A 25,676-nucleotide genomic window follows, 5' to 3' on the forward strand; every position below is an offset into this window, starting at 1 on the left:
CCTGCTACTTTACTGAATTCATTTATTAGTTCTAGAAGTTTTCTGATAGAATTTTTTTAGATCTTCTAAATATAATCATGTCATCAGCAAATAGTGATACTTTGAATTCTTTACCTATTTGTATCCCTTTAATTTCTTTCTTTTGTTTAATTGCCCTGGTTAAGAGTTTCAAGGATGATATTGAATAGAAATGGTAAAAGAGGACATCCTTGTCTTGTTCCGGTTTTTAGCGGGAATGCTTTCAGTTTTCCTCTATTTTGAATGGTGCTGGCTGTGGCTTTAGCATATATAGCTTTTACAATGTTGAGGTATGTTCCTACTATCCCTATTTTTTCTAGTGTTTTGAACATGAAGGTATGTTGTATTTTGTCAAATGCTTTTTCTGCATTTATTGAGATGATCCTATGATTCCGGTTTTTAAGTCTTTAATATGATGAATTATGTTTATTGATTTCCATACATTGACCTAACCCTGCATCCCTGGGATGAATCCCACTTAATCATGCTACACTATCTTTTTTTAAAAAATATTTACTTATTTTTTTAGTTTTAGGTGGACACAATATCTTTTTTTTATGTTTATGTCGTGTTGAAGATCGAACCCAGGGCCCCGCTCATGCCAGGCGAGCGTGCTACCCACCGCTTGAGCCACATCCCCAGCCCTGCACTATCTTTTTTATATGTTTTTGTATTCAATTTGCTAGACTTTTGTTGAGAATTTTTGCATCTATGTTCATTAGAGATATTGGTCTGAAGTTTTCTTTCCTTGATGTGTCTTTGTCTGGTTTTGGTATCAGGGTGATATCAGCCTCAGAATGAGTTTGGAAGGGTTCACACTCATTTTCTATTTCCTGGAATACTTTTGAGTATTGTTGTTAATTCTTCTTTGAAAATCTTGTAGAACTCGGTGAGAATCCATCTGGTCCTGAGCTTTTCTTGGTTAGTAGGCTTTTGATGGCATTTTCTATTTCAGTATTTGAAATTGATCTGTTTAAAGCGTATGTGACCTCTTCATTCAGTTTGGGTTGGTCATATGCCTCTAGAAATTTGTTGATGTCTTCAATATTTTCTATTTTAGTAGAGTAAAAAATTTTCTAAATAGTTTCTAATTATCTTCTGTATTTCAGACATGTCCATTGTGATATTTCCTTCTTCATCTTGTATTTTAGTAATTTTCCTTTTTCTCTTTGTTAGCATGGCATGGGGTTTATCTATTTTATTTATCTTTTTGTCATTTTTTCCCAATTGTTTTGATTTCATTAATTTCAGCTCTGATTTTAATTATTTCCTGCCTTCTATGTTTTGGGTGTTGATTTGTTCTTTTTCTAGGGCTTTGAAATGGAGTGTTTAGTCATTTATTTGTTGACTTTTTATTCTTTTAATGAATGTACTCAGTGCAATAAACTTTCCTGTTAGTACTGCGTTCATAGTGTCCCAGAGATTTTGATATGTTATAGTAGTGTTCTCATTTACCTCTAAGAATTTTTTTATTCATCCTTGATTTCTTCTATTATCGTTTCATTATTCAATTCTGTTTTTTAGTCTCCATTTGTTATAGTAGCTTCTATTTTTTATTTAATCATTGATTTCTAATTTCATTCCATTGTGGTCTGATAGAATGCAGGGTATTATCTCTGTTGTGGCATAATATATAATCTATATTAGGAAAGGAGCCATGTGCTGCTGAGAAGTATATTTGCACATTGATGAATGAAATATTCCATGTCTAAGTTATTGTTTTATTTAGTTTTATAGTTTCCTTATTAACTTTTTGTTTAAAAGATCTATCCAATAGTGAGAGAGGTGTGTTAAAGTCAGCCAGTATTATTGTATTGTGATCTATTTGATTCTTGAAATTGAGAGGGGTTTGTTTGATGAACGTAGATGCTCTATTGTTTGGGGCATAAATATTTATAATTGTTATGTCCTGCTATATATACTTCCCTTGAGAAGTATGAAATGTCCTTCTATGTCTCCTCTGATCAACTTTAGTTTGAAGTCTATTTTATCTGAAAGTGGAATGGAAACCCCTGCTTATTTATGCAATTCATGAGTGATAAGTTTTTCCCCATCATTTTGCTGGGCCTTGCTTTTTAATCCAATGTGTCATCTGTCTTTTGATTGATGAGTTTAGGGGTGTTAACATTCAAGGTTATTGTTGAGATGATTTGTATTCTCTGTCACTTTGATTTATTTCTGGTTTTCATTTTGTCTTAGTTTCTCATTTGATTGAGTGTCCCTTTAGTGTAGATCCTCCCTTTGCTGGTTTTCACATTTTTTTTTTCACTTCATCCTCATGGAAAATTTTGTTCAGAATGCTCTGTAGTATAGGCTTTCTAGTTGTGAATTCTTTTAATTTCTGTTTATCATGAATGATTTTAATTTCATCTTCAAATCTGAAACTTAATTTTGCTGAACATAAAATTCTTGGTTGGCATCCGTTTATTCTTTAGGGCTTGAAATATATTATTCCAGAACCTCCTAGTTTTGTGGGTCTGGGTTGAGAAATCAATTGAGATCCGAATTGGTTTTCCCTTATATGTAATTTGATTTTTTTTTTTCTCTCACAGCCTTTATGGTTTTATCTTTAGTCTCTGTTAGTCATTCTCATTATAATGTGTCTTGGTGTGGTTCTAATGTAATTTTGAACATTTGGGGTCCTGTAAGCCTCTTGTATTTTATTTTCCATTCCATTCTTTAGGTTTGGGAAATTTCCTGCTATTATATTATTGAAAAGATTGTGCATTCCTTTGGTTCATATCTATTCCGGTAACTCAAATTTGGTTTTTCATGTTATCCCATAATTTTTGGATGTTCTGTTCATGATTTCTTACCATCTTCTCCGTATGTTCAACTCTGCTTTCAAGATTATATATTTTGTCTTCATTGCTGAGGGTCTGTCTTCCAAGTGGTCTAGTCTGTTGGTTATGCTTTCTATTGAATTTACAATTCGGTTTACTTATTCCTTCATTCCGAGGATTTCTGCTTGGTTTTGTTTTGAATGATCTTTTTATTGAAGTGGTCTTTCACTTCCTATATTTTTTCTTTGATTTCACGCCTTATACTATCCTTTACTTCAGATATCAATTTAACTATATACAATCTGAACTCCTTCTTGGACATTTCTTCTGCTGTGTTATCAGTGGCTTCTGTTGTTGAAGCATCTTGGTTTGTTTGGGGCACTTTATTCCCTTGTTTTTTTTCATGTTGTAGTGTGTTTTCCTATCTAAAAGTATGGATCTAAGGCAAGATTAATTATACCCTGTAGACCTATAGTGTCCCTGAAGGTTTCCAGCGCCTTGCCTTTATATACCCTTAAACCTAATAGCTCCCACTGAGGCATTTACTGCTTTCTCACATTAAACCAAAATGATGAGTTCAATAACTAACTATAGTACAAACAGAATATTTGTTAAAACGATTTACAATTTCAAATGCTGGATGAGAGAATAGAGGTAGTGTAGTATGCAATATACGCAAGGGAAGAAGAGAGAAGCTAGAAGTAAAAATTCACAGGAAGAGTGAAGAGGAGCCAACAGATATTGGCTGTTGGCTAGAGAAAAGTTGGGGGAAAAAAATCCAAGAAAACAGACGAGTGAGAGGAAGAATAGGAACAAAGAAATAATTAAAGACATAAGAATACAACAAAAATGCAAAACACCATTCATATATCATTGTCCTCCACACACTGATGCATAAAAAACATCCTGATCTAAATATGGTAGAGAGATTATGTGAATCAAAAAACAAATCTTTCTAGAAAGTCAAACTGTGTATGTCACTGTTCAACAGTTTCTCAGCCCCATCTCTGATGTCTCTCAGGATCACCAAACCCAGATCAGCCCTCAAAAACCCAGTCTCTATCCCACTGATCTGGGCTTCAAATACCTCAGGTTCGGCCACGCTGCAGTACCAAGATCTCAATGTTGCTCCTACTTGCAGAGAGACCACCAGGGATACATTCATGCAAAGAAGCAAACCCAAGATGCAAGACAAGGGCCACCAGCACCCTCAGCAGGAAGACCCCAGGCTCCTCCAAACCCACAGGCACCCCCACACTGAACCTGCAGGTTCGACAGGAGTCCCCAGCTTCTGGTGATAAATCTGCTGGTACCCAGGCTCCAGTCCCTGGCTAGTGTTCCAATATGGGTACAGCCACGTGCAACCAAACCTGGAGTCTCTCCGAAGCAGTTCTCTAGGCTATGGTAGCAACGGTGGTGGTGGTGGTTGTTGGCAGCAGGCAGTGGGTCAGCAGTAGCAGTGGCTGCAACTGCAGCTGTGGGAGTAGCATCACAAGGTGATATCTGGGGTCAGCAACAATGTTGGCTTCAGTTGCATCTGGGTCACTAGTTTTTTCTGTGGCAGCAGCACCCAGAAAGAAGACCTCCAGGCGACCTCAGGCTGGCAGCAGCAGAATCAGATGCAGTAGCAATGGTGGTAGTGGTGTGGTGGCAGTTGGTTGAACAGTTATTACTTTTTAAAGTTAGATAGTCCTTTTTTAATTTTTTCTTTATTTTTATGTGGTGCTGAGAATCAAACCTAAGGTCTCACACATGTGAGGCAATCACTCTACCACTGAGCCACAACCCCAGTCCTGTTATTATTTATGAGGTGGGGCACTGGTGTATTAAAAATAGATCTTTTTTTTTAAATAATAGTTTATAGCAGTAGTTTCATAGCAGAATTTTCTGTGCCCTCTGCCCCCATATAACCCTCCCCATTATCAATATCCCTTACTAGTGTGACACATTTGCTAAAATATATTATAGTATCATGCACAGTACGGTTTCAATACCCTCTTCTTCCACCTACTCATCCTCCCATCTCCACTAACCTACAGCAACCACTTATTTTTATTGTCTTCCTAGTTTTGCTTTTTCTCGAATATTATATAGTCGGAATCATGGAGTATGTAGCATTTTCAGACTAGCTTCTTTGACTTTCTAATATGCATTTAAGTTTCTTCCATGTAAATTTCATTTTTAGATAGCTCATGTCTTTTTAGCACTACATAGTATTCCACTGTCTGGATGTACGATATGTTATGTGTTTAATGCCTTAATTATAAAATTACTTGCCTAACACTTATACACAGAGAATCTAAGCCCTCTCATCTCCCTAGTGTTTCCAAAGAACCTGCCATACAATAGTGCTTAATTAATACTGCATTTCTAATTATTTCCCTTTCCTACTCTGCCAGAAGTTTGATCTAGTTCATAAGAGATGGCCTATTTATTGAAATGCCTGGATCAGAGAAATAACATCTTGAAAGCTGGTGCCAAGTATGGAGCCAGGAGGTTGTCTTCATGGTTTTTTCATCACTCATTAACTAAATATCACTATTTTTAAAAAGCACGCACATGCACACACATATGTAAACATCCTTATTACATATATTTGTCACCAAGAAATCACCAAGAAGTCACAAAAAAGTAGGCTTATTTGAGTTCACAATGTAGATCCTGGGGAAACACATTTTCTTCTCTGCAGTTTACTTATATAAATTCAAAGTAGTTAAATAACACTTGAAACCAAGTTGGTAAAAAAAAAAAAATTGTGATTTAATTCAAACTTCAGAACTTGTAAAATAAAAAGCCATGATGGAGAAATTTGTAAGGGGGAAGGAAAAAAGGGGGATTCATGAACTAAAATTGATTTCCATGCACATGAGTTTGTTAGCATGAACCCAAATACTACTATGTATAACAATAAAGCTCTAAAAAAACTGTAGAAACACCAAATAGTTACAGTATTGTTTTCCTTTATAAAAGCATTTCAATAAAACAAAATTTAAAAACTATGGAAAACAAAGTCAATCAGAGATTTTGGTTTAATACTTTCCCTGAGTCTTCTTATTTTTGAAAATCAAATTTAAGTAAGGCCATTTCAAAAGTGACCCACAGGTCTCACCTCCTCCATGCTTCCATGGGGAATGCATTTAAGACAAGAGGCTACACGTGCTGGAATGGTCCCAGGGCTTTGAAATGCCAGTTTGCCTGTGTCACTGTCACAGGGCTCAGATGCTACCAACATATTAAAGTTCTACAACATTTTATCTCGACCTGTCATAATAAAACACATGGGACTATAGAGCAAGGGCAGACAAACAATTTTAGTTATTAATAAATATTAAATTCCTAAATGGATTTGGACACTATATACACCAAATGATGGTAACACAGAAACTTGTTTATGTTTTAAAAATATTATATAAACAGGAATTGGTAAGCAAATCATCTCAATCTTCTAAATGAGTTATAAGAAAAAAACAAAGTAGAAAAAAGTAACTGTAAGTTGATGCTTGCATATAGGTATTCTAAATCCAAAAAAGTAATCTTCTTTTTCATCATTAAACAAAATTGGCCCCTACTATGTTTCTATTTGATCACTTAATTCATCTATGTATATGGATACATATATATGCCTGTAATCCCAGCAGCTTGGAAAGCTGAGACAGGAGGATCGAAAGTTCAAGGCCAGGCTTAGCAATTCAGAGAGGCCCTAATCAACTCTTTGACAACCTGCCTCAAAATAGAAAATAAAAAGGCTGGGGTTGTGGCTCAGTGGTTAAGTGCTCCTGGGTTCAATCCCTAGTATCCCTCCCCCCCAAGAAAGGCTCAGTGAACTTTTAAAAATTATTGTTTTTTTCAAAATGTACTAAGTTACTTGCTGGGATTATATTGTTAGGGCACTAAATATTATGGATAATATTTTCTTGTCAAATGTAGAATTTTTTCCCACACATTTTTACAAACATTCTTGAGGGATCTCAGAGGGATGGCAAGGATCTGCCAAATCGTATATCTCCCTCTATCATAATGAAATCTCAGTTGCAAACTAATTTTAAAAAGGTTAATAACCATTCACTTTTCAAAAGCTAATGATTGTGAACTATCTTAAAATTTAGGAGTGAATTGATGGCTCTACGCACCAGAAGTCTTGACACTTATTCATATTCCTATCAACTCTTAATAATTATAAGTACCTCTTTGTGTAGGTGGGGATACTGTTTTTATTTATTTTTTTCCCAAAGAGTTGTCTAAAGTTAGACAGAGAAGCCATGGTTGTAACTACAGTCAGAACTGTAGAGGCTAGACAACTATGGGGTATGATGGATTCAACCTTGGTATGAAATGTTGTTATTAACTCACTTGTCCTGCTGAAATCACCGCTCCTATCTTAGTTTAATCTTTCACTAACCCTTGAAGCATGGACTTGGCGAATGCCACTTACCACCTGCCTTCTCTGCAGGTAGAAAAGGCTAGCCAATGCCTTTTAGAAAAGAATACCACATGTTGTACAATATGCAATTAGCAAGGTTCAATTATAGCACTTTGGTACCCTTTACAGGAAAAAAAAAAAAAAAACTCTCAAAACATATAAAGGAAAACACAAGCATGTGGCATTATATATTTTACCAACTGAGAAAAACAGTAAGGTGTAACCACTTCACTCCTTGACCAATTTTCAGCAACATATCTGCCCCTTCCCGCTACCATTCCAGTTCCACGGGGTATTTTCCAGTGAGACAAGCTGTACAATGACCATCCTTTTCAAAACATTCCAAACCATTTCCATTTTCTTGAATCATAATATCATTCTTTTTCTCTTTCTGTTTTTTAAATTTTATTCCTTCTTGTACAGATGAAACGAGTCCTTCTACTGATAGATATACAACACTGTTTGCTCCTATAGGAGGAAAGAGGGAAAAATGAAAAGGTCATGAGACTCTCTTTAAAAAGGAGGAAATATTTCAACAGAGGACAGTTATAAACAGCACAATTTAAGCCAGGCTTAAAAATTTTCTTTTCTTGAAAAGAAAGGGGGAAAAGAATTCAAAATACAGATCATTTATTTTTAAAATTTCCATAGGAACTAGAGGATAACAATTTAAAACAGCAGGAATACTTCAGGCCTGAGGAATAATACTTAGAAGGCCTGAGGAATAATTTCAATAATTTCTGGAGCCCCCACCCCCACCCCCACGCCAGGCCCTCCAGAGCTAGGAAGTGAACACATCCCTGTTTGGCCTCAAATTAAAGTTCAAAAGTCATTCATCTTTTATTTTTAATCTACAAGATGGGTGAAACAAACACCCAAACATCACTTAACTGTAATTTATAATGCAGATACCACATGCAGTATAGTTTCTGGCAAAGAGAGTGGTCACAATATGGTATCCATCAGGATAATATTCAAAATATTTAACCCATAAGGCAAAGGCGGGACCAGCCAAATGAAATGCCTGCCATAACTAGTATGAGGTACCAAGGTACAATGACTGGACATCATATGGAACTAAAATGGTTTAGATATCTCCTGATTTTGAAAGAAACATGTCTAATGGAGGATAATAGATTTCCATGTCTGCTTATCTCATTATTAAAAATAAGCTTACATAGTAGCTTTTTACTTTTTGATTTGAATCCACAACCAAATTATTCTGTTAAAATACACAATAAAATTCTTCTTTTCCTTGAGATTTAACCTTGGGATCAGATCTGATGATTATAGTTTTCTCTCATTTTTCTTGGTATCTGAACTTTAGGAGTCTCTGGCTAATATGATTGCTATTCCTTCTACCTACAAACCCATTCTTCCTTCCCTGGCCTCACCTTGGCCTACTTCTCCAAAAGCATTTACCATGGGGTCTACAAAGCCCACCACTCTCACTGTTCAAAACAGTGTTCACTATCTGTTTAACATGTATGGTACAATCACTGTTCTTAACATATTGAACACTGATGTTAAATGTTACCAACATATTCAACTTAATTTTCATTAAATGTATAAAACCCAACAAGCTTTGGGTTCTCTTTTCATAAACAAAGTCTACAGAAATTTTAATACCTACCTAAATATTCTGCAAGACGATCAAATTCTGGTTTATTAGCAATAAGCTCTTCTTTTGTGGGAATGTTGATTCCCATGAAGCATGGGTATCTAATTGGTGGGGAAGCTACTCGAATGTGTACCTTGGAAAGAAAGCATTTCATATACTCAAAGTTAGAATAACTACACAAATTTCTCTCACTAATCAAATCCAAAATAAAGTTGTTTTCTAACACATATAGTATTGACATGGTAATAAGGAAAACTATAAAATTTGTTTCATTGAATATATTTTTTTCTCATGCCACTGATTAATAAGGAATCCTTTTTCAGATCTCTGACTTCTCATTTAATGACTTTATTTTCCTAGAACTACTGTTATTTTCCTTTTAATACCTGAATAGTACTTTTGCCTACCTCTTAAAATATTAAAAAGAAAGATATGATCTACCAGATAATAACAAAGCCCTTACTATGGAACAGAGCTAATTTTGTCTTTTATTTTTTGCCTTTTGTTTGGTCCATTTATGTAGCCATATTCAGTGTCCCCTTTTTTCTTTAAAACTTTCTTTTTTTTTTTTTTATTTTGGTACTGGGGATTAACTCAGGAACACTCAATCACTGAGCCACATCCCCAACCCTATTTTGTATTTTATTTAGAGACAAGGTCTCACTGAGTTGTTTAGTGCTTCGATTTTACTGAATCTGCTTTGAATTTGTGATCTTTCTGCCTCAGCCTCCCAAGCTGCGTGCACCACCATGCCTGCCAAAAACTTCCTTTTTCTTAATTTTATTTTTTTGGATTTTAGTATAGGGAATTGAACCAGGTGCTCTACCACTAAGCTACATCCCCAACTCTTTTTGTTTTTTTATTTTGAGACAGGGGGACTCAGAAAGCTGCTCAGGCTGTGATCCTCTTTCCTTAGCTGCCTGAGTAGCTGGGATTATAGGTATGCATCACTAAACCCAGATCTTCACATAGTTGTTTTTTTGTCTCTTAGATCCTGTACGTTATCTTTATTATATTAGAGTCTTTTTTTTTTTTTTTTTCCCAGTGCTGGGTATAGAATCCAGGGCAACACACATGCTAGTCAAGTGGTCTACCATTGAGTTGCATCTTTTAGGTGTGCAATATCAATGTCTAAAAAAAAACAATATACATGTTAATTAAGAAATACTGGGGGGTGGGGGAGCTGGGTTTGTAGCTCAAATGGTAGAGCATCTGTCTTGCATGTGTGAGGCACTGGGTTCAATCCTGAAAACCACATAAAAATAAAATAAATTAAATAAAGGTATTGTGTCTGTCTACAACTGAAAAAAAAATATTTAAAAAAAGAAATACTGGGGAGACTGGGGATATATCTCAGTTGGTAGAGTTCTTTCCTCACATGCATAAGACCCTGGGTTCAATCACAAGCACCACCAAAAAAAAAAAAAACAAAAAACTGGGACTAGGGTTGTGGCTCAGTGGTAGAGCTCTTCCCTCACATGAGAAGCACTAGGTTCAATCCTCAGCACCACATAAAAAATAATAAAGGCATTGTGTACATCTACAATTAAAAAAAAAAAAGGAAATACTTTATTAGCTGGGTGTGGTGACACATGCCTGTAATCCCAGTGGCTCAGGAGGATGAGACAGGGGAATTGGAAGTTCAAAGCCAGTGCCAGTAATCTAGCAAGGCCCTAAGCAACTCAGCACAATCCTGTCTCTAAATAAAATACAAAAAGGGCTCAGGGGCTAGGGTTGTATCTCAGTGGCAGAGTGCTGGCCTAGCATGTGAGGCACTGGGTTGGATTCTTAGCATTGCATATAAGGAAAAATAAATAAATAAATAAATAAATGCACATCCATCAACAACTAATTAAAAGGCACTGTGGGCTGGGGATGTGGCTCAGTAGGCAAGCACCCCTGGGTTCAACCCCCTGTATAACAACAACAAAAAAATTTCATTGCTAAAAAGTACTAATAGTAATATGAGCCTTCAACAAGCTGTAATCTTTTTGCAAAGGGTCTTGCCTTCAGGATGACTATGGTGGTGATTGCTGAAGTGGCTGTGACAATTTCTTAAAATCAGGCAACAATAAAATTTGCTACATTGACTTCCTCTCAGGAAATATTTCTCTGTGGCATGTGATGCTGTTTTGGTAGCACATTACCCACAATAAGACTGTTAAAATTGGAGTTAGTTCCCTGAAATCCTGCTGCTGCTTTGTCAACTAAGTTTCTGAAATATCTTAAATACTTTGTTTTGGACTGGGGATGTAGCTCAGTGCCAGAGTGCTCCTGGGTTCACTCTACATTTTGTGGGTAGAGATGGGGAGAGAAGCAACTCACTGTCATTACAGTTCTCCCATGAGATTGCAACAATTCAGTCATACTTCATGCTCCATACATCCAATTCTAGTTCTCTAGCTACTTCTAACAAATCAACAGTTACTTCCTCTTTTAAAATCTTGAACCCCTCAACCCTCCCATAAGGGGTGGAATCAATTTCTTCCAAAATATCAATTAATGTTGATATTCTGACCTCCTCCCTTATATAACAAATGCTCTTAATGGCATCTAGAATGGTGAATCCTTTCCACAACATTCTCAATTTACTTTGTCATGATCCATCAAGAAATCATTGTTTATATGGCAGTGATAGCCTTAACAAAATGCATTTCTTAACTAATAAGACCTGAAAGTCAAGATCACTGTTTGTTCCAGGGATTACAGAATGGCTGTTGGACAAGCAAGAATAAAAACAACAAAAATCTCATACAACTCTGTTACAGTTCCTAGGTAGCCAGATACATTATCTATAAACAATAATGTTTTTAAATTTTTTTAATAATCATATTTTATTTACCTTTTGTATGTGGTACTGAGGATAGAACTCAGTCCCTTACATGTGCTAGGCAAGCGCTCTACCACTGAGCTACAATCACAGCCCTGAACAATAATATTTTGAAAGACATCTTCTTTACCCAGCAGTGGGTATTAACAGTGAACAAGAACTGAAGAGAGTTAGGACCTTAATCTGGATCAGCTATAAGGAATGTTGTGGATGGTTTGATCTCTCCAGACCATTAAAACTTTTTCCATATCTCAATAGGCTGTTTTGCTTTCCTACAATTTGTGGGTTCATAGAGATACACTTTGTTTCCTTCAAGAACTTTTCCTTTGCAGTTACAATGTGGGTAAACTGCACAAGAGATGTAGCTTTCAGCCTTTCTCAGCTTTCCACATGCCTTCCTCACTGGTATTTAATTTAAAGTGAGAGAGATTTGTTTTTTCCTTTCTCTTTACACTTAAAAGGTCATAGTAGGGTAATACACTAGTCTAATTTCAATATTGTTGTCTCAGGGAACACACAGGCCAAAGGAAAGGGAGACAGGAAATGGGTGGTCAATGGAGTCATCAGAATACACACATCAATCAAGTTTGCCATCTTGCCAGGACAGTTTGTGGTACCCTAAAATGATTACAATAGTAACATCAAAGATTACTGATTACCTATCACCGTAACAGATACAATAACAAAAAAAAATCTTAAATATCATGAGAATGCCCATAATGTGACATGGAGACTTAAAGCGAGCACATACTGCTGGAAGAATGGCAGTAGCAAACCTGCTCAATACAGGATTGCTGAAAAGCAATTTGCAAAAATCATAGTATGTGTGGAGTTCAATAAAGATAAGTGCAATAAAGTGAGGTAGGCCTGTATGCTGAAAAATGCATCAAAGGATGTTATATCCATAAATAAACACATGTTTATTTGTTAACTAAGAAAATTAAAGGCTTTAAAGAATTTTCCCCCCCCCAGGAGATGATGTGATACAAATAAAAAAAGTTAAATTTATTACACTGGAATGATTTTGTCTTCAAATGGAGAAAGTAATCAAAATTGTATAGATTTAAAAGCATTCTATTATCATGATTTTTAAAGTTGGTCTTCTAATTAACTTTCCAAAATTATTCTTAAGCTTTTTTTTTTTTTAGAATTTTAATATTTATTTTTTAGTATTTGGCGGACACAACATCTTTGTTTGTATGTGGTGCTGAGCATCAAACCCGGGCCTCACGCATGCCAGGCGAGCGTGCATCCCCAGCCCTTTTCTTGAGCCACATCCCCAGCCCTATTCTTAAGCTTTTATATTTAGCTTTTTGGTCTTTCAAAAACTTAAGTATACAGTATAAGAGTGGCTATTACATTTCTCCAAATTGCCACAGTTATTTGTAAAACAATCTGATACAACAAGCTAACTTACCTTAATGACCTATCCATTTTGATTCATTTTACTGAATTTCAATTTTTATTGACAGTATTGTATTGTTGCTTTGGGACATTTTAATATTACTTACCTCTTTTGCACCCGATTCTTTGAGCAATTTTATTATAGGTGATATGGTATTGCCTCTCACAATTGAATCATCTATAAGAACAATTCTTTTGCCTTTAAAATTGTCCGACAACACTCCAAATTTTTTGGCAACACCAAGTTGTCTTAATCTCATGTTTGGCTGAATGAAAGTTCTTCCAACATACCGGTTTTTACACAGCACCTCCACATAGGGAAGTCCACACTGAAAGGGGAGACATAAATAGATAATGAGCAGCAATACACACTCTACTCCACGCTCCTTTTCTCTTTAGATTATGCTAGCATTATAATATGTATGTAAAACGTGACAATTTGGTGGTTGCTACAAACTTTCCATTACCAGAATATAATTTTATTTCACTATTTAAACTGTGGACAGGAAAAAAGAAGGGAAAGCCCTGTTGAAAGAAAATAGTTTGTAGAAAAACAATTCATTTTACTAGAATTTTTAATTCCTCCCTCTTTATTTATGACCCTTTTGATTTTATTTTTTGAGATGGGGTCTTCCAAGGTTGCCAAGGCTGCCTGAAATTTCCAATTCTCCTTCCTCAGTTTCCTGAGTAGCTGGGCTTACAGGTAAGTACCCTTGCACCTGGCTAATGCTGCTTTCTTTTTTGGTGTGTGTGGTGCTGTGGTGCTGGGGACTGAACCTAGGGCCTTGTGCATGTGAAGCAAGAAATTCTGCTCTCTTAAAACATGGTTATTCCTCTATTTCTCTTGGAAGAGAACACTAGGCATATGAAGACATGAAAAATAATAAATCACTGTCAGAAAATTTTACACATTTAAAAATTATTGGCATAAGAATACACAGTAGGCTAAGGATGCTCTTTAGGGACAGGAAATTATTCATCCATTTCTCAAGGTAATCTTTTCTGAAATATATGCATATTGTTTCTTTCAGAAGCTAATTAAACTATCTACTACAGTTTGTCCCCTAAAGGTTCATATGTTGGTGGCATGGTCCTCTGTGTGGCACTGAGGTGGATTAATGGGCAGGTCTAATGGAGGCGCTTTGGGACATTTTAATATTACTTACCTCTTACTTAGGAGGTGGAGTGTGACAAGGTGGGGGCTGTCCTCAGAAAGGATTGAGATAGTTCTCAAGGGTCCTTCAGGGTCTTAAATTGGCCTTGCTAGAGAGTTCTTATTAGAAAGATTCCCAGACTCGGGTATATTTCATCATAACAATGGGAAACTACTAACACTATCCAAGATGGTTAATATTAGGTGTTATGCTCTAGGATCATTCACTATAACTATACAATTACCTGGTATGAAAAAATGAAATTAAGCAGAGCACTAGGAACATTACACAAAGTGAATATAAACAGTTTTATTATCCAGACTTAGTAAGGAATGGATACATTAGTGGCTAATGAGGGAATTTCAAGGAGGAGGTTTTCATATGCAAATACACATCCAGTATTCTTTATTTTAAATGTTGTAAAGAGGGTTTCAAATTTCAGATTTAGAATATCTGCATATACAATGAGATATTTTGGGGGTGCAAACCAAGTCTAAGCACGAAATTCATTTATGTTTCATGTACATCTTTTTTTTTGAAGCGGGGGACCAGAATTGAACTCAAGGGCACTCAACCACTGAGCCACATCCCTATCCCTATTCTGTATTTTATTTAGAGACAGGGTCTCACTGAATTGTTTAGCGCCTCATTTTTGCTAAGGATGCCTTTGAATTTGCAATCCTGCTTCAGTCTCCTGAGCCACTGGAATTACAGGTGTGCACCACTGCACCTGGCCTCACGTACATCTTGATGGCAATTAGATACAATATTCTTAGTGTGCCTATGTTTTGACTATGACCTGTCATGTGAGCTCAGGTTTGAAATTTTCCACTTGTGGTATCCTATTGGTACTCAACATTTGGGACTTTGGGATTAGAGATGCTCAACCTGCATTACCACTAAATTCTCTATATATTCACGTTACTACTATCTTAAAAAAAAAAAAAAAAATGAACAGGGCCACTAGGCACGGTAGCACACACCTGTAATCCCAACAACCTGGGAGGCTGAGGCAGGAGGAAAACAAGTTCGAGACCAACCTTGGCAACTTAGCCCTGTCTCAAAATAAAAAATGAAAAGCGCTGAGGATGTTAATGGCTGAGCACCCTTGGAGTCAGTCCCAGTCTATCTGTCTCTCTCCCCCCACCCCACCCTACCTCCCTCACACACACACATACAAAAAAAAAACCTAGGGCAAATTTCCCAGTTTTGGGGTGCTTTTTGTGATCTTCACAAACCCTAGAAAATAATAATTCTTCTAAAGAATCCAAATAAACTCCCAAACCTTTCCTTTTCTTTCTACTAAGTTGTTGAGTTTCCCTTTATAGGCTAGAATTTCTTATTCCACTGCTAAGAATACAATTCAATGCCAAGTAATTAAGAGAAATACCTTTCCTGCGTAACCAAGAGCAGCAGGTGTAGCAGATTCCGGAACAGTGCTAACCAAATCTGCATCCACAGGTGCTTCAATTGCCAGCTGTTGACCACAACGGTATCTTACTGTATAAACCATTTGGTCTGGTATGTTTGGAAAAGGAAACAAGTTATTTTTACTTAATATAATATTGTTATTCTAAAAGGACAGCATTAGAACATCATCAATTAAGTATAAAAAAAAAAAAAGCAAACATGCTTAGAATGCTCAAGGCTCTGGGTTCAAATCCCAGTACCAAAAAAAAAAAAAAAAAGCAATAAAGTGAAAATACTCAAATTGGGAAATTCAAAGTTCAACTATGCAGCTGTGGGGGGGGCTAAGACAGGAGGATCGTGAGTTCACAGCCAGCCTCAGCAACAGTGAGGCTCTAAGCAACTCACTGAGACCCTGTCTCTAAATACTCAGGGTCAAGGTCAAGTGCCCCTGAGTTCATCCCGTGATACCCACCCACCCCCCAAAAGAGTTCAACTGTGTAGTATTTAAAAATTTTGATCTTAATATAGATTTGAAAATCATAATCATTATTTTTTTCACATGCAGAAGATTGATATTTGACCCATGTCTCCCATCCCATATAATCATTTTTAATAAGAAAAATAATGTCTTAAAGTTGAAAGGGAAATAGCAATCTAATGACTTATGAATTCATTAATATATACAAAACATAAAACTGTACCTTCAGGGCCTGGGGTAATAGCTCCGTGGCAGAACGCTTGCCTAGCACATGTGAGGCCCTGGGTTCGATCCCCAGCACCACATAAAACCAGTAAACAAAATAAATGTATTGTGTCCATCTATAACTAAAACAACAACAAACCCAAAACTGTACCTTCAAAAAGCAAGGTAAACTTTTGGGCCAAGAACTGCTATGTTTCAATGAGATAAATAAGAAATTTACAGGAACAGTCAAAGAAATGAAATTTACTTACCTTCAAACATACTATCTGGTCTTGCAAAATAAACATATTCAAAGATACAAAAAGCCACTGGGTTTCCTTCAGACCTTGATATGACATCAAGAGTTCGGACACTATGTCTGGATATTTCCACAATTTCCCCAGGCAAAACTTCACGGTAATATCTTGAAAACAATGTTTTTTAAAAAATAATTAATTTTAAAAAACCCTACTTTTAATAAATCAGTCCTTAAGGCTGATGATAATATCAATTTAAAAACACATAGTTCCCTCCCTTTTAGAAAAAAAGTGATTCCTTTAATATGTCTATAAGTCTGTTATCTCTATGCCCTAATTTAAAAATTTCAAAAATGAGAATCTTGGCTGGGTACAATGGTGCACAGCTGTAATCCCAGTTGACTCAGGAGGTTGAGGCAGGACAATCACAAGTTCAAAGCCAGCCTCAGCAATTCAGTGAAGTCTTAAGCAACTTAGTGAGACCCTGTCAGAAAATGAAAAATAAGGGATGGGTGTGGGGGCCTGGGATTGTAACTCTGGTAAAGTGCTTGCCTAGCATATGAAGCACTGGGTTCAATTCTCAGCACTATATGAAAATACATAAATTTAAAAAATTAAAAAGGAATTGTGTCCATCTACAACTAAAAACATTTTTAAAAAATAAATAAATAAGGGATTTGGCTCAGTGGTGAAGCACCCCAAAACAATTAAATCAAAAAAATAGAGAGAGTCCTACATTTTATTGATTTTTGAAATAAAACGTAAATATTTTTATCCTGATTTAAAATTTTTCCATTATAATTTCTTGTTAAGAATATTCTTCCTTTCTGAGTCTCATGATAGTGTAAAAGAAAGATGATGCTCATAAAATTACAAGGTATACATTCATGTCAGTGTAAGTGCTGAGCACAAATCTACATAACAAAATGTATATGTTTTGTTATATATGTTAGAAAGAAAACTTTCATGTAATTAGCAAAAGAAAATTTTCTTTTTAATTAAAAAAAAAAATCCCCCCCTCTTTTTGAGCCAGGATCTTACTATCTTGTCCAGGATGGTCTCAAACTCACAGGCTGAAGTGCTCTTCCTGCCTCAGCCTCTTAAGTAGCTGGGGCCACAGGAACATGCCACCATGCCCAACTAAAAAAACGTCTTATAAATGTGGGAAAAGATAAAATGCCTAATGGGTAAAACTTACCTTGCACCAATAGATAAAAAGCTACAAGATTCTGAAGACACAACCCATCCTTCTGTTTCTGATGTTTTTTTTTCTATAAATCAAAAAAGAACTCAGTTAATGGATTTAAGTAATTTTAAAAGAGGCTATTTCAACAGAATAGTTAAATACTAAATAGATAAAGTAAAAAAGCTCAAAGAAGAGATGATTTTCATGACTTTAAAAGCACATAGATTTGGCCAGGGTTGTGGCTCAGTGGTAGAGTGCTTGCCTAGCTTGCGTTGAGTAAGGCACTAGGTTCAATCCCAGGCACCACGTACAAAATAAAGCTCGTGTTCACCTATAACTAAAAAAAATTTAAAAAAAAAAAGCACATGGATCTTCATCTAACTTAAGCCAAAGATAAATAATAGTCCTAAGACTCGTACCAACATTATTTTTATGACTAAACAAGACACCTGAAAAGTCAAAAAGAAAATCACTAAAATCATACTATAGAAATTAAAAGCTAAACAAAGACTACAAATGAATAGCTCAGACAGAAAAAAATAAGAATGTCTGTTAATACATTAAAAGTAACCCATTTTCTTAAATTATGGCATTTGATGGTAAATGGATGGAAATGGAGAATATCATGCTAAGTGAAATTAGCCAAACTAAGAAACTCAATGGTTGAATATTTTCTCTCGTGTGGAAGTTAAGAGTAAAATAAAGGAAAGGAGGATGAAGAGATAAGATTACATAAAGAACCAATGAAATACAGAATAACAGACAAGCAGGTCTGGGGTTGTGACTAGTGGTAGTTTTTTGTTTTTTAAAGAATCCTTTAAAAAAAAAAAAGACAAGCAAAAGGATGTCTAGGGCTGGGGATGTGGCTCAAGTGGTAGTGAGCTCACCTAGCATGCGTGAGGCACTGGGTTCGATTCTCAGCACCACATAAAAATACAATAGAGATATTGTGTCCACCTAAAACTAAAAAATATTTTTTTTTAAAAAAAGAAAGTCTAATAGAGGAAAAATATGGGGAATGGTGGAAGATGGGAGGGAAAGGGAGGGTTCATGAACTGAAATTGATTTCCATGCAAGTACAGTTTGTTGGGATAAACCCAACTACTATGTATAACCATTAAGCTCTTAAAAAAAAAAAAGTGACTCATTCTCGGATGTAGACAAAGAAAAGTACTTTAAAAACACACAACACCGAGCTGGACACTGTGGAGCATGCTATAATCCCAGTTACTCAGGAGGCTGAGGCAAGAGGATCACGGCAGCATCAGTAACTTAGTGAGGCCCCAAGCAATTTTGCAAGACCTTTCTCAAAAATAAAAAAATAAACAGGGCTGAGGATATGCCTCAGTGGTTAAGCACCCTGGGATCAATCCCAGCATCAAAACCAAACAAACAAACAAAAGACTAACAAAGCCATTTTTCTGTTTAACTAAATCCCTCTCACTCATAAGCTTCCTATACCTAAAGATTTCAGGGCTCGCTAGCAGTAGCGCAATGACTTTGGAAAGTGCTATGAACTTAATTCTTTCTGAAGTCCCTTACCTTTGTCATTTATATCAGAAACTGGAATAAGTCGACCAATGCATAGAGGACGATTTCCGTAAGGATCCCGAACTGCGTAAATAACATCTCTGTGCATTATAAGCAGGGAGTATGCTGTGGGTGCTTCCTTCATTAAGTTTTTAATCCTGAAATGGATTAATTAAATGACTAAACGAATCACTTCAGTTATAAACACTGAAAGCAATGCTTGCATCACTAAAGCTGCAAGAATAATCCAAATTTACAGTTACCTTGCTACCCAGTCTGGGGTGTCATCTTGTTCCTGAGGAGGGGTATATGCCAGTAACTGGGTTATCATTTCACTATCAGAGCTGGTGGACAGACCAACACCATGACGCAGAAGCTATACAGAAGAGAAATCTGTCATTAGCAGAGAAAGCTCCCCTCTAGTCCTCACCCAACAGTCCACCATAATGGAAATAATTGGGCATTCTGCTGACACCTAGTTATGAAAACCCTGCACCCCGCTAATTGTATGTTTATACTGAAAACAGAGGACTACTGTGGAAGGCAATGGGAAGTCTCCAAATGTTTGAGGAGAAAAAAAAAAAAAACAGTCCTTTAGGAGACACCAAGAAAAGTTTGAGGGCATATAGACCTGCAATGGGGGGGTGAGGGAAGGAAGAGTTTGGATTTTGAGTCTTTTTCTACCCACAACACTCCTGATGAGTAAGACACATTCCCTTAAGAAAGGCACACTACAGTGGTGACTCTCAAACTGCGTCTGTTAGTGGTAGTGATGGTGGTTACCCATCCTCAATAATTACTGATAGAAGAAAGGAATCAACTGTATTAAACAATTAAATGTATAAATACCAGTTGAAATTCTGAACAAGTTTGAAGAAAGTGAATTGAAATGGATACTAATCTCTAAGTGGTGACCTTTTAGCAATTTACTGCATACTTTTGGGGTTGTCTGAATTTTTAAAATGAGTTATATATATTTTTTTCGTTTAGGACCAGAAATATATCCTTTTTTTTTTTTAAGAGAGAGAGTTTTTTAATATTTTTCAGTTTTCAGTGAACACAACATCTTTATTTTTATGTGATGCTGAGGATCGAATCCAGTGCCCCGTGCATGCCAGGCGAGCACATTACCGCTTAAGCCACATCCCCAGCCCCTCCTTTTTTTTTTTTTTTAAACTGGAGTCTTAACCCAGTGAGCTACATCCCCAGCTCTTTTTGTTTTTTATTTTGAGATAGTGTTTCACTAAGTTGCTCAAGTTCTCACTAAGTTACTGAGGCTGGTCTTTTTTTTAAAATATATAGTTTTTTAATTTATTTTATTTAGTTATCGGCAGGCACAACATCTTTGTTTGTATGTGGTGCTGAGGATCGAACCCGGGCTGCACGCATGCCAGGTGAGCGCGCTACCGCTTAAGCCACATCCCCAGCCCCTGAGGCTGGTCTTGAACTTGCAATCCTCCTCCTGTCTCACCTTTCCAAGCTGCTAGGATCACAGGTATGTACCACCACTCCCAAGCAAAACGTATCTTACATAGATTATAATGCCAGAGCCTGTAAAGAGGGCACAGCAAAGCTCTGGGAAGCCCTGATGGTAGAGTGGGAAACAGGAGAACGAGTGGTATAAAAGCTTGGGTTCCAGATACTACAGTCCACCAGTTCATCATCATTCAACTTTTGAAACTGCTTACTTTATGTGAGATGACACCTCTAAGAGACTGAAAGAATAATGGAGTATGCACTTGTCTAAACATGCCCTACTAACTACCACCTGGTCCTCGGGTACTAATCAAGATGATCAGAATCTAGTGAAGTGAAGAAACTAAGCAATGATGAATGGAATAAGTGAATAAAAAAGAAACTAACAGGTACATGAAGACACCGCATGATAATAATTTTAAAAAGAATGATGAAGCCGGGTGTGGTGGCGCAGGCCTGCAATCCCTGCTCAGGAGGCTGAGACAGGAGGATGGCAAATTCAAAGCCACCATCAGAAAAAGCAAGGCCTAAGCAACTCAGTGAGACCCTATCTCCAAATAAAATACAAAATAGGGCTGGGGATGTGGCTCAGTGGTTGAGTGCCCCTGAGTTCAATCCCTGGTTATTCCCTCCCAACCACCAAAAAAAAAAAAAAAAAAAAAGGATGAAATGATGGATGAAGTCAAAGGCGTAAACTAGACACTGTTAACACAAAAACTTCCAAATGATAAGCTGTAAATAAAGGGTAGGAGTAAACATCCTTTGTCCTTACTCCCAGATTCTATTTTAGTTTCCAGTATGGTTACAATTCATTTCTCTTATATTTGTCATCCTCAAGTTTAGACTCCATTTTCTTCATATGCTTTTTTATGCCTCAGATATACAAATTGAACATCCCTAATCCAAAACTTGAAATGCTTCAAAATCTGAAACTTTTTGAGCACCAACATGCCACAAGTGGAAATTGCACATGAAAGTTTGTTTCTGCATAAGATCATTTAAAACATCATATGTTGAGAGCCACAGCCGAAGGGGCCCCAGCAAACTTCCAGCTGCCAGCAAACTTCCAGACTGCAGGCTGATGATTGGCTCACAGCAGCCCCAGCAACATCTAGCTGATTGGCTCCTCTGCGGTGATGCTCATTGGAGATGCTCATTGAGCTGTTTCCCTGCCCTTTCAGACTACCAGCTGATGATTGGCTCAGCAGCCCCAGCAACATCTAGCAACATCTAGCTGATTGGCTCCTCTGCGGTGATGCTCATTGAGCTGTTTCCCTGCCCTTTTTCCCTGCCCTTTCAGACTACCAGCTGATGATTGGCTCAGCAGCCCCAGCAACATCTAGCAACATCTAGCTGAATGGCTCCTCTGCGGTGATGCTCATTGGGCTGTTTCCCTGCCCTTTCAGCTGCTCATTGGGGGACTTTTTTGGCTCCGCCCATGCGACCCAGCCAATCGGCCTCAAGAGCAGGAGGATTGTGGGAGGAAGAGGCTGGGTTGGGGTGTGTGGCTTGTGGGAAGCCGGTGGTGGCAGTTGGGCTCTGAGGGTTTTTTCCTGAGGAGCTGTTTTGTTTGGCGTGTGCAGTTCTAAAAATAAAGTTAGTTTCTTTTGACAAGTGGCTCCTGAATTGTGCCCAGCCAGTCTGCGGCAATCATACAAAATTATATTTAGCCTATGTGCATAATTTGTATATGAAACATAAATTAATATTATGTTTAGACTTGGTTCCAATCCAAAGATTTTAGAATCCCAAAACATCTGAAATCTGAACCACTTCTGGTTCATTTCAAAGAAAGGATACTGAACCTGAACCTATACTCTACTCTTGTATTTTTTTTTTTTTTGGTTCCAGGAATTGAACCCAGGAGTACTTAATTGAACCAGTGGAACTGACCCACACTCCTAACCCTTTTTATATTTTGAGACAGGGTCTCTCTAAATTGCTGAGGGTGGCTTTCAATTTGCAATTCTCCTGTCTCAGCCTCCTAGTTGCTGGGATTATGGGCCAGTACCATCAACCCAGGTCTACTTTCTTCTTATGCTTTGATAAATATATACCACTGTCCTGCACCTATGGGAAAGTAGTTCTAGGAGTGCTGCCGAACCAAAATCTGCAATGCATAAGTCCCTTATAAAATATAAAATAATAATGTAGAATTTGTATATAACTTAATACACTCTACCATATATTTTAGATCATGTCTAGATATTTCTAACACAATGCAAATAGTTATTACGTTATTGTTTAGGGAATAATGACAAGAAAAATGTCTGTACATGTTCTGTACACGCAATTTCCTGCCCCTGCCCCCAGATACATTTTATCTGCATTTGGTGCATATGTAGTGCTGGAAAGTCAACTGTAGGTTGGTGATTTTGGAGTGATTGTGGGGTATGTGTGCTGGGGACTAAACTCAGATCACTGAGCCACACCCCCAGCCCTATTTTGTATTTTATTTAGAGACAGGGTCTCACTAAGTTGCTTAGTGCCTTGCCATTGATGAGGCTGGCTTTGAACTCGTGATCCTCCTGTCTCAGACTCCAGAGCTGCTGGGATTACAGGTGTGTGCAACTGCACCCAGCCATAGGTTGATTTTTGACCTGGATTTTCCTCACACACAGCTCCTACACTCCTTGCAACGACCAATGTAAGCGTATTTAGTAGGATAATGAAATGACTGGTAGCCAGAGAACCAACCAGGTGATTAGAGGTAACTTTCAACCTTATACCAGACCTTCCAGGAGGGAAGGGGGCTGAAGTTTGAGCTGATAATTCAAGGCTGCTATTTCAAGCAATTATGCCAACTTAATGAGATCTCTATAAAAACCCAAATAGAACAAATTGGGATAGTTTTCAGATAACTAAGGAGAGCCTGGAGTGGTACCCAAAGGGCATCAAAGCTCTATGCCTCTTCCCACATACTTTGTCCTACCCATGTCTTCTTCTTTTTTCTTTGTTTGTTTGGTGGTGCTAGGGATCGAACCCCAGCCCTTGTGCATGCAAGGCAAGCACTCTACCAACTGAACCATATCCTCAGCCCCCCTACCCATCTCTTCATCTTGACTGTTCTGCTGTATTCATTCTAGTATGCTTTATGATCAACTGGTAAGCATAAGAAAAGTACTTTCCTGGGCTGGGACTCTGTCTCAGTGGTAGAGTACTTGCCTAGCATGTGTGAGGCACTGGGTTCGAGCCTCAGCACCACATAAAGATAAATAAATAAAGGTATTGTCCATCTACAACTAAAAAATAAGGATATATATATATATATATATTTAAAAAAGGAAAAAAATACTTTCCTGAGTTCTGTGAACTGCTCTATCAAATGATGGAAATCAAGGAGGGGACGTGAAACACCCAATAGCCAGTTGGTTAAAAGTATCAGAGACTCAGACTTGTGACTGACATCTGAAGCGGAAAGTAGTAGACTTGTGGGACTAAACTCTTAATCACTGGGATCAGACCCCGACTCCAGGTTGCAATGTTGAACTGAATTATAGGATACTCAGTTGATGTCCTCTAGAGAACTGGTTGGTGTGAGAAACCCTTATATTTGGGCACAGCGTATGCTGTGATGAGTCTGAAAGTCACATAAACTTTGAACACAGGAACTAATTTCCAAAGGATAAAAAGGATCTATAAACCCTAATTTTTCTATGCTTAAAACAGAAACCATAAATCAACTTCCCAAATCTCAACACTAAAGCAACACTATTGCAAACCACCTTGGGAGTATATTCAAATGCCCTCAACTATGGGGGCCTGGGGGTGGGGGTATCTTAGAATCTGGAATTATAACAAATACTCCAGGTAATTCTTATGCGATTGCTGGTGGCAGTTAGGCATCAGGTAGCAACAATTAAGAAATGCCATTTCTGCAATCCCAGCAACTCCTAAGCCTAAGGCTCTAAGTTTCTTAGTGAGACTGTGTCTCTTAAAAAAAATGCAAGGGATGTAACTCAGTGGTAAACTGCCCCTTGGTTCAAAAAAAAAAAAAAAAAGAAAGAAAGAAAGAAAAGAAAAGAAATGTCCCTTGACAAGATCCTCTACTTCTTTTAACTAACTGCAATAATGAAAACTTACCTTTTTCCTTAACCGAGCAGCATTCACCAATTCGCCATTATGTGCCACAGCTATTTTCCCGTGAAGTGTTTCAACAACAAAGGGTTGACAATTTTCTAATTCACAGTTTCCTGTAGTGGCATACCTCGTGTGTCCAATGCCAAGATTTGAAACATACAATTTCTTCAAATTGTCTTCAGTAAAAACATGATTTACAAGACCCATTCCCTTGAGAAGTCAAAGAAAAAGCATGTCTTAGAAAAAAACACAGACTAGTACTGCTAGCAAATAAGCCTCGATGCTCAGGCAATCCCAGTTCACCTACTGTCTCTATGCTCCATAATTCTAATCAGGATGAGAAGATGGAAAGAGGCAGGAAGGAAGGTAGGCATGTAGGAAATGAAGGAAGGAAGAAAGATTCTAATTTGACAGATGTTAGGATATAAAATTGAAAATGATTGAAAAGGTACTATCTTCTGCAAATTGTTTATTCATTCTTTTCTACCCTCATATACTAATGATCATCTGGCAATTGTTATCTTGACCATCATCGTTTTTCAATGTTCAAGTTTACCTTATGCGTTTTGAATGTTGGCACAGAACTCCCATCACTGGTTACGATACCAGCACTCTCCTGGCCCCTGTGAAAACAAAAAGGCATCAACTATTTAGTCCTCAGTTGAAGAGCTTCTGAAGAGCCTCATTACCGCACTTTGTCAACAAGCATCCATATCTGAGTCTGACACATTCAATGCTACGAAGACTCACGCTGCTTCCACACATGATGCTGATGACTGGTAACAGCAGCAGACAACTCCAACAAGATGTTCCAGTTTCTGGAAC

The 25,676-nt window shown here is 37.2% G+C and overlaps 1 protein-coding gene across 2 annotated transcripts in view; it reads right to left on the reverse strand.

Moving 5' to 3' along the window:
• Positions 1 to 5,389: 5,389 nt before the first annotated feature.
• The window catches only part of Ppat (phosphoribosyl pyrophosphate amidotransferase), a 43,082-nt gene continuing 22,795 nt past the window's right edge, over positions 5,390 to 25,676 (reverse strand). The window contains exons 2-11 of one of the 2 annotated variants that reach the window (XM_076864376.2): positions 25,408 to 25,474; positions 24,855 to 25,061; positions 19,559 to 19,671; positions 19,308 to 19,453; positions 17,778 to 17,850; positions 16,595 to 16,746; positions 15,621 to 15,748; positions 13,184 to 13,405; positions 8,855 to 8,975; positions 5,390 to 7,689 (exon numbers count right to left, since the gene is read on the reverse strand). In XM_076864376.2, coding sequence (XP_076720491.1) covers positions 7,493 to 7,689; positions 8,855 to 8,975; positions 13,184 to 13,405; positions 15,621 to 15,748; positions 16,595 to 16,746; positions 17,778 to 17,850; positions 19,308 to 19,453; positions 19,559 to 19,671; positions 24,855 to 25,061; positions 25,408 to 25,474 — 1,426 coding nt within the window. In that variant the 3' untranslated portion in view covers positions 5,390 to 7,492. The remainder of the gene's footprint in view (positions 7,690 to 8,854; positions 8,976 to 13,183; positions 13,406 to 15,620; positions 15,749 to 16,594; positions 16,747 to 17,777; positions 17,851 to 19,307; positions 19,454 to 19,558; positions 19,672 to 24,854; positions 25,062 to 25,407; positions 25,475 to 25,676) is intronic. The other variant, XM_076864377.1, reaches the window with a different exon arrangement.

This window comes from Callospermophilus lateralis, chromosome 8 (genome assembly GCF_048772815.1).
Source record: "Callospermophilus lateralis isolate mCalLat2 chromosome 8, mCalLat2.hap1, whole genome shotgun sequence".
Taxonomy (NCBI): Eukaryota; Metazoa; Chordata; class Mammalia; order Rodentia; family Sciuridae; genus Callospermophilus; species Callospermophilus lateralis.